This window comes from Ammodytes marinus (genome assembly GCF_949987685.1).
Source record: "Ammodytes marinus genome assembly, chromosome: 14".
NCBI lineage: Eukaryota > Metazoa > Chordata > Actinopteri > Uranoscopiformes > Ammodytidae > Ammodytes > Ammodytes marinus.
Window position 1 is genome coordinate 17,510,690 of NC_137218.1, and position 13,590 is coordinate 17,524,279.

At 42.7% G+C, this 13,590-nt stretch overlaps 1 protein-coding gene across 1 annotated transcript; it reads right to left on the reverse strand.

The window, feature by feature from the left end:
* Positions 1–438: 438 nt before the first annotated feature.
* mepcea (methylphosphate capping enzyme a) lies at positions 439–9,675 on the reverse strand. Its single transcript, XM_080040544.1, has 5 exons — positions 9,408–9,675; positions 6,820–8,714; positions 4,465–4,683; positions 3,265–3,388; positions 439–3,164 (listed from the first exon to the last, which is right to left on the reverse strand). Exons 2-5 carry the CDS (start codon positions 8,665–8,667, stop codon positions 3,130–3,132), a joined length of 2,226 nt encoding a protein of 741 aa, XP_079896670.1. The 5' UTR covers positions 8,668–8,714; positions 9,408–9,675; the 3' UTR covers positions 439–3,129.
* Between the last annotated feature and the right edge of the window lie 3,915 nt (positions 9,676–13,590).

Below are 13,590 nucleotides of genomic sequence, written 5' to 3' on the forward strand. Positions count from 1 at the left end.
CACCTGGACCTACAAGTCATGGGTTAAACTGTCTAAAATACCACTGCTGAGTTACTAACAGTAAGGTGCAATATTTAACATTGGTAACAAAGCACTTATTAGCTGCTCAGTGTATGACCTGCTACAAAGGGGAAGAAAATCCTAAAAATGCAATTTGCCAATGAAATCAAAGCAGTGGGCTGATCAAAGCCTGAGAATGTGATTGTCTTAAGTGTGTTTTGGTGCCCAGTGTCTGATGAGCCAACAGATGTGGAGGCTGATTCACTTTAAATTCAAAATGTAACCCGAAACTTCATCTAACAGATTATTCAGTGTTAAGCAACTTGTTATAAAAAGTATGATAGAAAAGGTATTCAATCTTTTACTACTTTGACAAAATTGTAATTATTATTAGAACATGTCAAAATAAAGTGAAATGAGAGTGCATAGACAACAAAACTCCTTTCAAACAGTTTATAAAAAAATAAAGAGCCAATCTAACAATTCAAAGTGCCTTCCAGGACACAGCAAAGCAAACACGTCTGGAACTTTGAAATGAACATAGTCATTGCTTGTTACAGAGCTGGATTAGCAAAAAAAAAACTCTGACCCGTGGCTCACGCACAACTTGGCAACAAACACTTGAAAACCCAAGAAAAAAAGATATTCCACTGGAAAATGACAAAAGCACTGAACTTAATATTGACAACAGTAAAAACAAAATTTGCAAACTTATTTACATTGATCGCTTAGTAAAATAGATAACAAGTATCATCCATCTCCGCACTCATCTCCTACCTTTTAGTATGCCGAATGCTCTAACTGAACCATTCACAAAACAAGAGAGATATTCTGTCCCAGACACATAAGATGAAAGGGTTGTAGAGGGGCGGTGCTCAGTGCACACCAGTAAAAATACAATCACAAAGACTGACTACCTGTAACTCATAACTGGCTTAAAAACTAAGATGATGATGATGACGATGATGGCATATTTTGTCAAATTTAAGAGCAAAAAAAACAAGTTTGGCAATGCAATGCAAACAGCATATTTAGATTTATATTTGGTAAAAAGTTCAATGGATATTTTCAGTCCTTTAAAGCTGGGGTGGAGGATTATGGGGAGAAAATGGCATTTGGGATAGAGATTCGAATCCAAATACCTCTACCGCTCCATTTGATCTCTTTGGTCCCTCCCCTATAGTCCCTCCCTGACACGCTCTACACCAACAAAGCCGTGCCAAAGTGAATGGACAGTCCCAACAGCCAATAAGAACAGAGAATCGGAGCCTCGCTCTGATTGGTCTAAGTGTACAACTCATGTTAACTTTGGCCAATCAGAAATCATATACCCCAGCTTTAAGTGAAAAACCTAATTACTACAAATGATTTTTTCGTTCAGCCTAGATTTAGTAGCAAGAGAAGCATAGCAAGTGATTCTGATGCTGTTTGAATGAACTCCTTTCCAGTAGTGATAATCGGACCACACAAAACAATGCATGTTGCCGGATTTCATACAGCACCAAAGACCCTGTTGATCGTAAAGCACAGGCCTCGGAATCAAACTTTTACACTTAATTGTATTCAGTCAGCACCTCATCATGTAGTACATTTGTAAAAGACTCATAGGTTGGTGCTATGGCTTAACGGTCATTTGAAAAGAAATATATCACTGCATGCTTCAGATTTACCTTTAAAAAAAATCGCCCTTGTGGTGTGTCTGTGCTGGATTATTTTGAGCTCAGCCAACACCTGGGTGTCATCGTAGCTCAAAAGTGCCCCCTACCATTAGGAAGGGGCATCAAAAAGGCTTTAAGAAACCTATGGAGTGATTTGTTCTTCCCAAAACGGTTCAAACTCTTCTAAGTCAATTACACCGAACTGAAGGGTCGTAGAAAGTTTACATTCAAAACAGCAAAAAAAATATGTTCTTAAAAATAGAGGAATTGAGATGTTTCAATGTGTGCTGAATTTAAGTCAGATATCCAGTTTGAGGTGCCATAGTAAGTACTCTTTCCAGTGGTATTAGGCCTGCTAAAACTAAACACTGTCTCCATGTTATTATGACATAATCTAATATGTTTGCAAACCGTCTGTTACTCAAAAGAAGAGACATAACTTTAAAAACAGCTCGGCTGTGCAAAGTGGATGAGCGTTCACTATTTAACTGGATAGTTGTTGTTTCGGCTGTTTTTTAGTGCACCTTCCTAGTCATCAATCATTGTCTTCATCAGTTAGAAAAGCCACTTTTCACTTCATAGCCTCTAAGTTTTGTGCAATTTATGAGCTTTTTATTTATGTTTTATATAAATTGTCAATTTAAAAAAATATGTGGACCTAAACAGGAACTGATTAAAAGTTTATCCAGCTCTAAGGTCTATTCTTTTGCAAAGATGATGACAAAACAATTGATATATAAGGGTTTGGAGATGGGACAAATACACCAGCTTTTAGCGATGCACTGAATCTATGGCTGATGGAATTAGTTTGCCTGTGCCGCAACCGGATCCAATGCTCCAAACATGATGCAATTTTACCACTAAAAGCACAATGGTTATGCCATGAGCCGCCAATGTGGGGCTGCCATTAGTATTTGCTTGCACGGCATAAAAACTGTGAAAAGAATACACCATCTATTGCCAGTTAAGTGGTGATGGTGGCCAATTTGATAAGTCTCCCCCATCGCTTCAGCCCTTATATGTAATGTATGGTGATGTGGTGGCACAGAACAGAGTTATGAAAGTAAAAGATATATGGCCAGAGATATTCAAACACATGGTATAGCCGTGTGTCACACTCTGAGCGTCATTAGCTCTAGGACAGTCCAAGGAACTGATCTGATAAAGCACCTCTCTCCCATCGTCTGGCCAAAACAGGTTACACATTGGAGTAGAGTCTCCGAGCTCACTCAATACTTTATTTGATTCAGATTTGCAGTCACAGAGGAGTACCGACAGGTGCATCTTCTTCTCCACAGATCATGAAATTTAAGTCCACTTTTTGGTCCCGTTCTTCATCCTTTCATCTGAGTAGCTGGAGTAACTGTTAAGGATTTGGGATTATTCCTTGCAGTCCAGGGATGCTGCTGGCTTTGTATGTTTGGTGGTGGTTCAGGCTACTCACAATCAATGATGTTCAAGGCAGGAGCGGTCATTTGTGAAATAAGTAGACGGGCCTCTGAAAACCTGTTGTGATGAAACAGAGAAGTTGAACACAGACATCCAGCAATCGATGTGGAGAATATGTCACGCCATAAAGTTGTTTCAAACAAAATGATTGAATTACCTCTCATTGAACACTTGGGGGCCCCGAGGTACTCATAACTGGTGAAGCCCACCTCGGTGGTAAGGTATGATGAAAACTGATCAGGTCTGAGGCGGATGCTGTGGTAATTCCTGCTGATGGTATCCTGTCAAATGAGAGGGACAACAAGCTGCTTAAAATTCAAACCAAGCTTGTGCATGTGTATTATTTTTTCATTATTCAAAATGGTTTGTTTAGTGTATATGATTGGATGTTGCACTTGTTTATGGTGAAGAATGGGGGTAGGACTTGACATGCCCAGGCTGCTTCCCATCCCTTTTCGTGTTTTATGTTGAAATTAGGGCTGTCAAGCCATTAAAAAAATGTATCTAATTAATTACAGGCTCTTTGATTAATTAATCTAAATTAATCGCATACTTATATGACACTTTTATGCCTGTTTATAAACAACTGTATAGGCTACCGTTCGTCTCTCTCTCTGGTTACTACATTAAATAAATTTAGGAACTACTAGTGCCGAAAAAAAAAACAAGCAGGCTAAATGACTGTCTATCTCCCACAACAGACAGCGTTGCCACAGGTGCGGTGCGCATAGCCTATGCCGACTCATTCACCGTCCTTCTCATAGCCAAAAATATTGACACACACACACACACACAAAAAAGACAGGCATATGCTTGGAAGAGTGAGAGGGGGCGGGTGTCCGTTTGAAGGAGACGATCGCAGCTAGCAAACAAAAGTGAGACACAGAGGAAGATTGAGAGATAGGCTACTGTTTTGAACCTATTGTTAATTAGGTACCCACTAAATCAATAATGCACAGACACTGCAGAGAATAACATAAGATGTATTCCTACCTTCATGCTTATTTGCCCAGAGCTTCCCATAAAACGTCCCTCTCTATGCTTCTTTCTTTACTCTTTAATCCCGTGCGGGCCGTGTCAGCAAGCTACAGGTGCAGCTCCGCTATCGCCTCACCTCTTTTGCACCGGGTCAAAGGGCAATATAGTGCGATTAATCTGCGTTAATTTTTTTTTTTCATAATCGCGTTAATTTTTCTGTGATTAATTTATCGAAATTAACGCGTTAATTTGACAGCCCTAGTTGAAATCATCTTAAACATTTTTTTTTTAATATTATTTTTCCTTTCGTTATTCTTTTATTAATTTTTTTAAAATCATTCGAAATGAAGACTGCATTGATTCGTTCCCAGATTCTTACCGTCAGCTTCTTCCTCCTGACGTAAGACTCCCATGGCTGTGGCTCCAGGATGAACTTGCCTCCTGGACGTAGATGGTTGTAGACCCTCTTGAAGAGCCGCTTGAGGCCACTGTCTCCCCAGTTGAGGTGAACCCACTTGGTAACGCTCATGCACAGGATCACGTCGTACTCCGGCCGCTGAGTCACAAGCAGGTTGTCGCTCTGCAGTACATAATTGGCCTAAAGGAAAGAAGAGAAGCGGTGAGTAGAATTTTTGGATTTCACACATCAAACTATTTTGCGCTATCACTGTAATACTGGGGCGGCACACCTGTCAAACGGTAACGCAGGTGTCCTAAGGCGAACAGAAACCTCTGGCAGAGCAGATGTACAAAAGCTTGCTAGATCTTGATTTTCAGTAAGTTTTTTTTTGTTGCCTTTTTAGACATGGACATGTAAGGAAATGCTGGTGGCAAGACTATGTATACACAAACAAACAGAAAAAAGACAGGAGGTATCGGGGGGAAATACTAATACTTTTACTGCTGCTCTTGTGAAACCATTGGACTTACAGATGTGGAGATATGGAACTTTTCTCTGCTTTGTACAATTTGTCACTATTGTTCAGACAAAATAAAACAAAGGGAATGTGTCAACAGAGTCTCTGCGAAGTTGCAATGGGAATTTGTCATTTATGCCTTTTCTTTTGCAACACTGATTTACTAATCTTGAAAAGTATCATAAAGCACTAACATAGAGCAGGTGAGTGGAACAGCAGAAAACATTTACCACCATTACGAGCAAGTGACTGTAAAGAATGGCGAGGTCAAAGGGTTACTGACTGTACAAAATTTCCCCTGATTATAATATAACTGACATTTGATGATCAGCAGGGATCTTTTTCACAGTAGATATCTTGAAATGCGTATCAGGAAAAGCATAGGTATTACCAGCAATAGCTGTGGTTAGGCATGACACACCATTTGTTATAGTTATAAAAGGGGGTGAAGATTTTTTCTCCTGGTCAGAGAAATTATTTTTGGTAACTTTTATCATTTGGGAGCTGATGAGGAATTAGTCATATGGAGTAAAACAAAAACCCACCTGCTTTACTAAATGAAATGTACTTCCTTACAACTTACCCCATACCGTACCTGAAAACAGGGTAGGCATGTTTAAACAATTAATTGGCAGCCTGACATTTCTCTCTCAAATCCATTTAGCCTTGTGCAGTCTGAGGGAACTCTAGGCGCTTGGCTTGAGGCTTCATTTTGCAGGGGAAGTTCTGTGCTGGGCTGCCATTTATCTCTAATGCTCATAGCAGGGAGAAGGCATTTATCGATTTCATTCAAAAAACACAAAGCTTTCTGCATCTAACCAATTCATGTTAGCAGCCTACGCAAAGCCTGCGGGCCACAAAGCTAGTCGAGTGAAGGAAACCTTGACATAAATTTAATTGAGAATCCTTTGTATTTATAAGAGAAGATCTGTTGTAATGTCAAATTCTCAGCCGGGGGGCGGCGGCACGTGATTAAAAATGCCACCAGCCACATCGCTACAACTGCTTCCTCTTCACTGCTTCCATCTTTCACTTCCCAACATCACTGGCTCAGCTTCAGAGGTAAAGTGACTCCGGTTGTAGACACACTCAATGAAGTGTGCAACAAACACAAAATCATAAGGGTGGGCAAGCCAGAGGTAATATACCCTCTGCAGTCTGAGCAGAAATAAGTGCCTCAGAAAATTAAACTGGTCTATGTTATGGGATCTAAACATGTAGGATTGTGGCCAACATGAATGCTTTGAATATATTTATTTTTCTAAAACGTATAAGGTCATTGGTGGGTCATTTTGACTAGGAGCGGAGAAGCTTTTGTTAGATCACAGCAATTAGATCAAAATGTAATGAGTTTTTGGTGCTTTTTTTGTTCAAAAATTCCCAAAGTTGTTGAAACTTTTCAACAATGGCATCCAAGCAGGCAATGATGACAAATATCCTGAGAGATCTACTCTACCCATTTGATCTCTTTACCTTTGTGTGGCCTATAAAAAAATCGCTTTAATCATGAGGTCTAGAAGACTCTGATAAATTAAGAAATGTTAAGACTAAATTTCAACATCAATATTCCATTGCTAACATTGTATGCTATTTAAAGCTGCTATTCATTTTCCTGGTGAGTTAATACCACGTGCGTATTATCCAGATAAGCCACATGGTGCAACCTGCATGCTATAAAAAGGAGCTGACTGTGCTGTGTGACAGTGCTATTCATAATAATAGGCAAGGAAATCATCATTACCGGTGTTTAGTGTAAGTATATGAATGTATATTTATTATGTTATGTTTATTTGTGAGGAAAATAAACGCCGTCTCACCTTGACGAAAGACACATTTTCTGGGAACTTCCCAGGATGTGTGGTGGATGTCTCTGTCAGTGGAGGTGCAGCGATGGGCCCCCTGGAGATCCTCAGGGACACGGGGAAGGAGGAGCTCACCAAGTGATCGACGGGGGTTGAATCACAATCTCCCTGCTCCATCTCCTCTGTTGTGCTTTCCTGCCTGTGGGTCCCTGTCTCCTCTGTGTGACAGCACTCATTGTCCTTTACAGCCTCTGCAGGGCCACCTTCTCCTTTCACCGGTTTCCCGTTCTCATCCCTGCTCTCTGACTCCTTGTGCTTCTTGTCTGCGCCTGTGTGGCTATTACTCCCATTCCTCTCCTCCTGTTTGGTGCTCTTCACTGCCCGCCTGGCCTCTTGGGTCTGCAGCTCTGACAGATAGTGTCTGATGTTCTTGCGGGCTGCGTTCACCAGTCCACTGTCTATGTCCAGGCCCAAGATGCGGGCAGGTCTCAACACTTTGGCAATGTAGAGCGTTAGGTGGCCTGCGTTGCAACCCAAATCCAGAACGTCTTTCCCTTCGAACCATTCTGGATGAAACAAACGCACCCGCGGGTCTTCGCTGGCGCCTGGGTTGCGGTAGCCATAATACTTGTTGTAGTTCCCATACTGAAACTTGTCTTTATCCTTGGCCTGGCTGTTGGGCTGCTGCTGGTGTTGGCGACCCCCCGGCCCCGTTTTGGAGCCACCACTCCTCGGTGTGTGGAAGGAGGACTGAGAAGAATGTCTGGACCCCGCCGTGCCACAACTCCTGTCTCCAGATGCTGCTGACTTTGCAATTGGCGTAGAATGCGTCACGGGGGCCTCCATTTTGCCAGAGTTACGCCTGCGCTTGCGTCTGCCCGTGTGTTGATTTGGAGGAGCTCCCGATACGGCGGACGTGGAATCCTCCATAGATACAGATGTCACCTCCTCCTTGGAGCTGGCCAGGTTGTCAGTTGAAAGCTCGTGGGAATCCCCGGAGACGCTGGAGGAAACGTTGGACTCTTTGGAGACGTCTAGTGCAGAACACGAGGCTGACAGAGCCGGGAGCGACGTGGACAGGCTAGATTTAGCGTCACTTTTCCCTGATTCTGAGAGGTTGATCTGTGTGGCTGAAATTCCACCACCACCTCCTCCTCCTCCCCCTCCTCCTCCGTGGTGCCTGTTGCGGTGTCTCTTCCTGCCACCACCACTCTTATAGGGGGAGACCAAGAGGCTGCCGTCCGCTAGCCCGCTGTTCAGGTTGAGTGGATCTGTGATGTCCCTGGGGATGAGGATCTCCACCGGGTCTCGACTCTTGGCAGGCAGCGGGGAGGATTTGGGCGTCTCTGCGTTCAGCGCCTTGTTGACCTCCTCGTCCAACAGGCTGTTGAGATTGAGCGGGTCGAAGATGTTGCCGCCCAGGAGAAAGTTGGTAGGCAGGACCGAGTCGCTCTCAGAGTTGGCCCTCCGTCTCCTCTTGCCAGACACTGGGTGCTTGAAACTCAAGTTTGCCGTGTTGCGACGCTTTGTCACTCTTGTTTGTTGCTGCTGCTGCTGCTGCTTGGAGTGATGAAAGCTGTTCCTGCGATTGAAGTGGTTGTGATCGTTCCCCCCGGCTCCCTGGCCAGCATTGTCTGAGTGGGGGAGCGCGTCAGTGGCCGGCGCGCTGGTGCGTTCCAGTGATGAGGCTGCAGTAGTGCCCCGGACAGGGCAAGCCGCTGCAAAGTCAGGGGTGGCTGCTGTGCCCTCCACCATCACGGACACACTGCTGTAACCTCCAGTACATTCAGAGAGCTGCTGCAGAGATGATGTCGCGCTGGCTCGTGGACTGCCAGTCTTTACAGTATCCTCGTCAACAGACATAGCGTTGGGTTTCCAAAGCTGGCGCAGACATAAAAAAAAATCTGGATCTGAAATTCACAGAAAACATCAGTCAAAAAAATTAAATGTAGGTGCTGAACAAGTCATTTAAAATAAGTTAAACAATGTTAGATTAAAATGAGGTGACTCCCTGTTGCTGCAATCACACACCCCCTCAAGTGCAAAGTAAAGCCATTACAAAAACAACTATATGCTTAAGTCCAGGGATTCTGCACTTCCAATAAAACGAGGGTCACTTTAAGTGTACATCCTGGTCACTCACTTTACAGAAGAGGATGTAGCCTACCAGATAACCATTAACTTTCCACTGTCATTTCCCAACATAGTGTTGCAATAATACCAAAACACTCCGCTTTAGATGCAGAGTCTAGGACTACACTTCTATCACATGGGGGATCTGACGAACCCGATTAGTTTCTGTTCTACTCAGGGGTTATTGGCCTGAAAAGTTTAGGATTCCCTGTGTTGGACAGTTATCCAGTTAGCACGCTAGCTCCTAGCTTCTCTATCGCGGGCCAGGAGACTGAAACGTCGACTAAACGTTCAGCTCCAATCTGGCCAAAAAGGCGATCATATTAGACCAACAGTCAAGCCCCCACCTCGATATGCTGCCGACTATAACCCACCTGAGTCACGTTAATGAAAGTGTTACTATCTAGCAGATGGCCACCTATCAGCGTACAGTCAACAGTGCAGACACACCATCAAAGTAACAGTCTCACCTCAAGGTAGTACTCCCCGCCTCCGACCGGACTGTCTCGAGCTAACGTTAGCGTAGCTAGCACAGCGCAGCACACAAGTGTCCCTTCATCAACACAACGGTGGCACGCGACGCAAAATACGCGAGCAAACCCGGCAGGGGGATTCCGTGCTGGTGAGTCCACGGTAAAAGCTCCGCCGCCCACCAAACGGTCTCATCGACTTCTTCAGTCAACTCCTAGCCGCCCTGCTGTGTCAGGCAGGTTGGTGAATAAATGATTCCATTCGCTGATAGACTGTCGGCATGGCGGTGCATCCGGGCTCCGAGCTGCTGCCCAAGAAGACTGGGGTGGAGATATGTGACTGGGAGGACGACTCCCTCTCCAGGATATTATAAGCCACTGTGATCTTCTATGTTGTTAACATTAGGGCCACAACAACTATCGTTCATTTTCGATAACGTTAATTATTGCTTCAATTGATCAATTATTAGGCTAATTGTTTTTTTTTGTCTGAACAGCAGTCAAAAACATAGGCCTACAACGATGTCAAACAAAAAATAAACAGCTCATCCCATCCTGTTTTGAAAATATCCATTGGCTACTTGGAGGAAAGTTAAGCCTTTGTATTTCAACACAAAATAGGCTTTAGCTACTTTTTTCCTTTAGCCTACATATTCATTAGGCCTAGTTAAAACGTAGGCCTACAAGCAGCAAGAATATTATTTAGGCTTATTCTGAATAATAAGTGCACTGCAATTATTGATTTGAAAATATTAAATCATTTTAGATGGTTAAAAAAGCATTTTACTAAGGTTTTCCAGAAGAACTGTAATTTCTGGTGTTTATTAATAAATGTAATATGCAGACATTTCTATGGACGAGAATGACTGCAGCCTCTTGCAGTTACATGAAGGAGGTTAAATCCCAAAATGTACCTTCTTGTCTTCTCTCTGCACAGTTGGTGACCAATGTAATGCGAATGCAACTTCAAGCCCATGGTAAGTTTGCTCACAAAGTCACTGCCACATTTTGGATTTTGCTACACATCAGAATTACATGCACTCAACAAATATGTCTATGAGATTAGATGAGATGATTTTATCTTTATTTATTACAGCATCACAGACATGGCTTCAATCCACAAACCAGTTGTTGGTGCTTTGGTTTTGGTGACACCTTCGCTGTCAACTTCAAGGCCACACTCTTCAAGGTAGGCCTTTTCACCCTTCCATTACTCTCATGACCAGTGTCTAGAGAAAACCTGAAATTACAGCTGTGCATTTGAACCAAGATGAGATTTAGCTGAGGTAACAGGCAGGGCGACTTCTTGTCACTTCAATCTCCACATAATTGTGGTTGTTCTCACGACATTGCAGCTTAGGTGTGATGAAGGGTTTGATAAAGGCCGATGTTAAGCCCCCAGGTTAGTGCTGACACTCAGTGGCCATGGTGCAGGGCAACAAATTGGTGAGTGCTGCTTGAGCCACACACATTCTCTAAATGAGTTAAAGCATTTATTTGACCCACTTGTCATCAGAATGGTCTTTGTGATCTGAAACTTAACCTCCCGGTTGTGAGGAATGAAAGTCTTACACCGAGTGGCATAGATAAACGTCATTGTATACACATTAAGCTACTGCCTATAAGACAATGTGTGTTCTTGTAAAGTGCAATTTGTGTTGTTCTATGATCTTAAGAATGACGTGAAATATGATAACCAAACTGATAGGAGATCAGTAAACTTTGAGTGTGGCAGACAGTACAACTCGTTTTTTGGTATATCAAAATAAAAAAACACAATGAGGTGCATGCACGCAGGTATGACCTTATATGCAACTTCCTTACAGGTGCAGTGTGTAATGAAGGTGTATTTTTGCATCATGTAGTCATCAAAGTTTCCGTGTCTACGCCTCCCGTTCAGGGAATTTAAAGAAGCTATGCAGGCCTTCAAGGACAATGAGCCAGTTACTAAAGCTGGCATCATTAACCACTGCCTTTCCACACTATCAAGTGATGATGTGAAGATGTATTTAGTAATGTAGTCTATACTGTAGTACTTCTGTGCATTTCCTTCAGACACCCACTATATTAAAACTGTCTGTCCCTGGGGGGCTACTTTAGCTCAGTTGGTAAGGCGTCCCCTCCATGGGCCTCGGCCAGCAGCGGACCCGGTTTCGATTCCAGCCCGCGGTCGTTCTTTGCATGTCACTCCCCTCTCTGCCCCATTTCAACTCTGTCAATAAAGCATAAAAATGCCAAAAAAATATCTTAAAAAAAAATATATATGTTTGTCCCAGGCCCCCAGGATTAGCCTTGCACCGCCGGCCTACCTACTTCCGCTCAATTTTCATTTCACTTCAGTAGTCAGTCTGGGGCTGCGGTGTATTCATGGGTTCCTGCTCAGGCAGATTTCTGCCGGTCCAATCAGCGAACAGAGCGAGTGGCTGAGACAGTGACGTCAAAGTGGCGCTCCAGTTTCAGTTGAAGTCAGAAGCCGGCTCATGATATACGTCACGACCAAACGTTATGTGATTGGTTGGCCGATAAACTTCAACAGACACCCGCCTCCAAGTGAGTGAACGTTTGTCAATAGAGCAGTTCCAGACCTTCTATACAAATGAAACGTACGATGGTCTGGTAGGACCAGGCTAACCCAGGATTAGCGCCAGAATCAAATGCAGCCATGGGGGCTTAGCGTCCAGCCTTGGTATTGCATCCACTCCAATGCTAACAGGGGAGGAGGATTCTGTCATTGATGTTTTTGGGTATCATACCGAACCATCACAATACAGGCCAAATGGTACTGAACCATAAGGTACCACAATACGTAATTATGGCGTACATAGACTCAAGATGACTTAAATATGACAAATGTACAGGCTTGTTTGATTGCAGTGCAGAACTTGCACTTTGAGAATTTTGAGATGTATTTTATATAATGGAGACCTTGCTTGTTTGCAGCAGTATTTTAATTTTTTACTGAAAAAGACCCAGATAATCTGTAATTGTAGTTAATGCTGCACCTTAACACAAGTTCTTTCCAATTAACAACTCATCTCAGACACACTATGGTTTATACCCTTGTCCTTTGTGGCTCTTTTTTTGTCTTTAAACTTCACGTCAGGGTGATTGGACGTGATGACATTGAAATAGGTTAATTGCGGAATAAAGCATGGTACGATAGAGAGTTGTGGGTGATGTTTCATTTTGACAAGGGTATTCAGTTTTTGTCAGCAATACAACTCATTCTTCATACTTGGTTTCATCTTAATACAGCATATCATGAAAATATACTCTATTACACTGAGGATTTAAATAAATTGATTCTCAAAAGTGTGAAGTCTTCTAAATTCACTCTCACCGTGAAAATATCACCCATCCACTTAAGTTAATTAATATGAAATGGCTTGGCTATCCCTTAATTCCTTTGAAAGCAAAACACCAAGGGCACTGTTTCCTAACCTTATTTCTTACAAACGTAGCTCAGAGCAAAGGTTGACGGCATGAAAAGACACTTCATCCACTCGTTGCAAATGAGTAATAAAGTTTTGATCACTTAACTTGTTAGGTTTCCCTCAAAGCTTCTTAGTCAACATGGGAAACATAATTATGTACAGAAATAGTGTGGTAAATGTTGTCATTACCAAGAGAACATCTGAATATACTAGAGATGCTTGCTGTCCTTCAAGAAGCCACTAGGAGGAGACAAAACATGATTCTAACAATAAGCTTTGCACCATATAAGCTGCATGTACACCTCACAGACTGTAGGTGCGCCTACAGAAGTGAACTTTAGCAGTATTTCAGATCTGTCTTTCTCTCGTTCTCTCTAGTCTCTTCTTTTTAATTACACAATGTGGAGGCAATCATAAGGATTTAATTATTGTACCGCTGCAAGTTGAAACTTAAAAATGTTGCAGTTCTGCTCTCCCAATAATGTGGTTTATTTTTTTAAGAGTCAAACGAAGAAATGTCTTCCTTTGTATAAAAGTATTATTGTGGTCATGAGAAATTCTCACATTGTGGTTTGTATGATTAATGGCTCCAAACAACAGAGTGGCCTGATTTCACCCAGAGAGAGACAGAGGCTCCAGCACCAAAGAGTCTGCAGCTGTGGCAACAGGACTGTTTATGTTTTTAGGTAAAAGATGCCTTCAGTGGAAAGAAAGGAAAACTCTGAACTGCCCTCAAGGAATTTGGCAAG

What these genes read in the sequence shown, in the direction of transcription:
- mepcea (XM_080040544.1), bottom strand. Translation starts at nt 8,667, where the DNA reads ATGTCTGTTGACGAGGATACTGTAAAGACTGGCAGTCCACGAGCCAGC. An exon ending in TCAGGAGGAAGAAGCTGACG is followed by an intron (nt 3,389 to 4,464) that starts GTAAGAATCTGG and finishes CTCATTTGACAG; the next exon opens with GATACCATCAGCAGGAATTA. An exon ending in CCCCAAGTGTTCAATGAGAG is followed by an intron (nt 3,165 to 3,264) that starts GTAATTCAATCA and finishes TCATCACAACAG; the next exon opens with GTTTTCAGAGGCCCGTCTAC.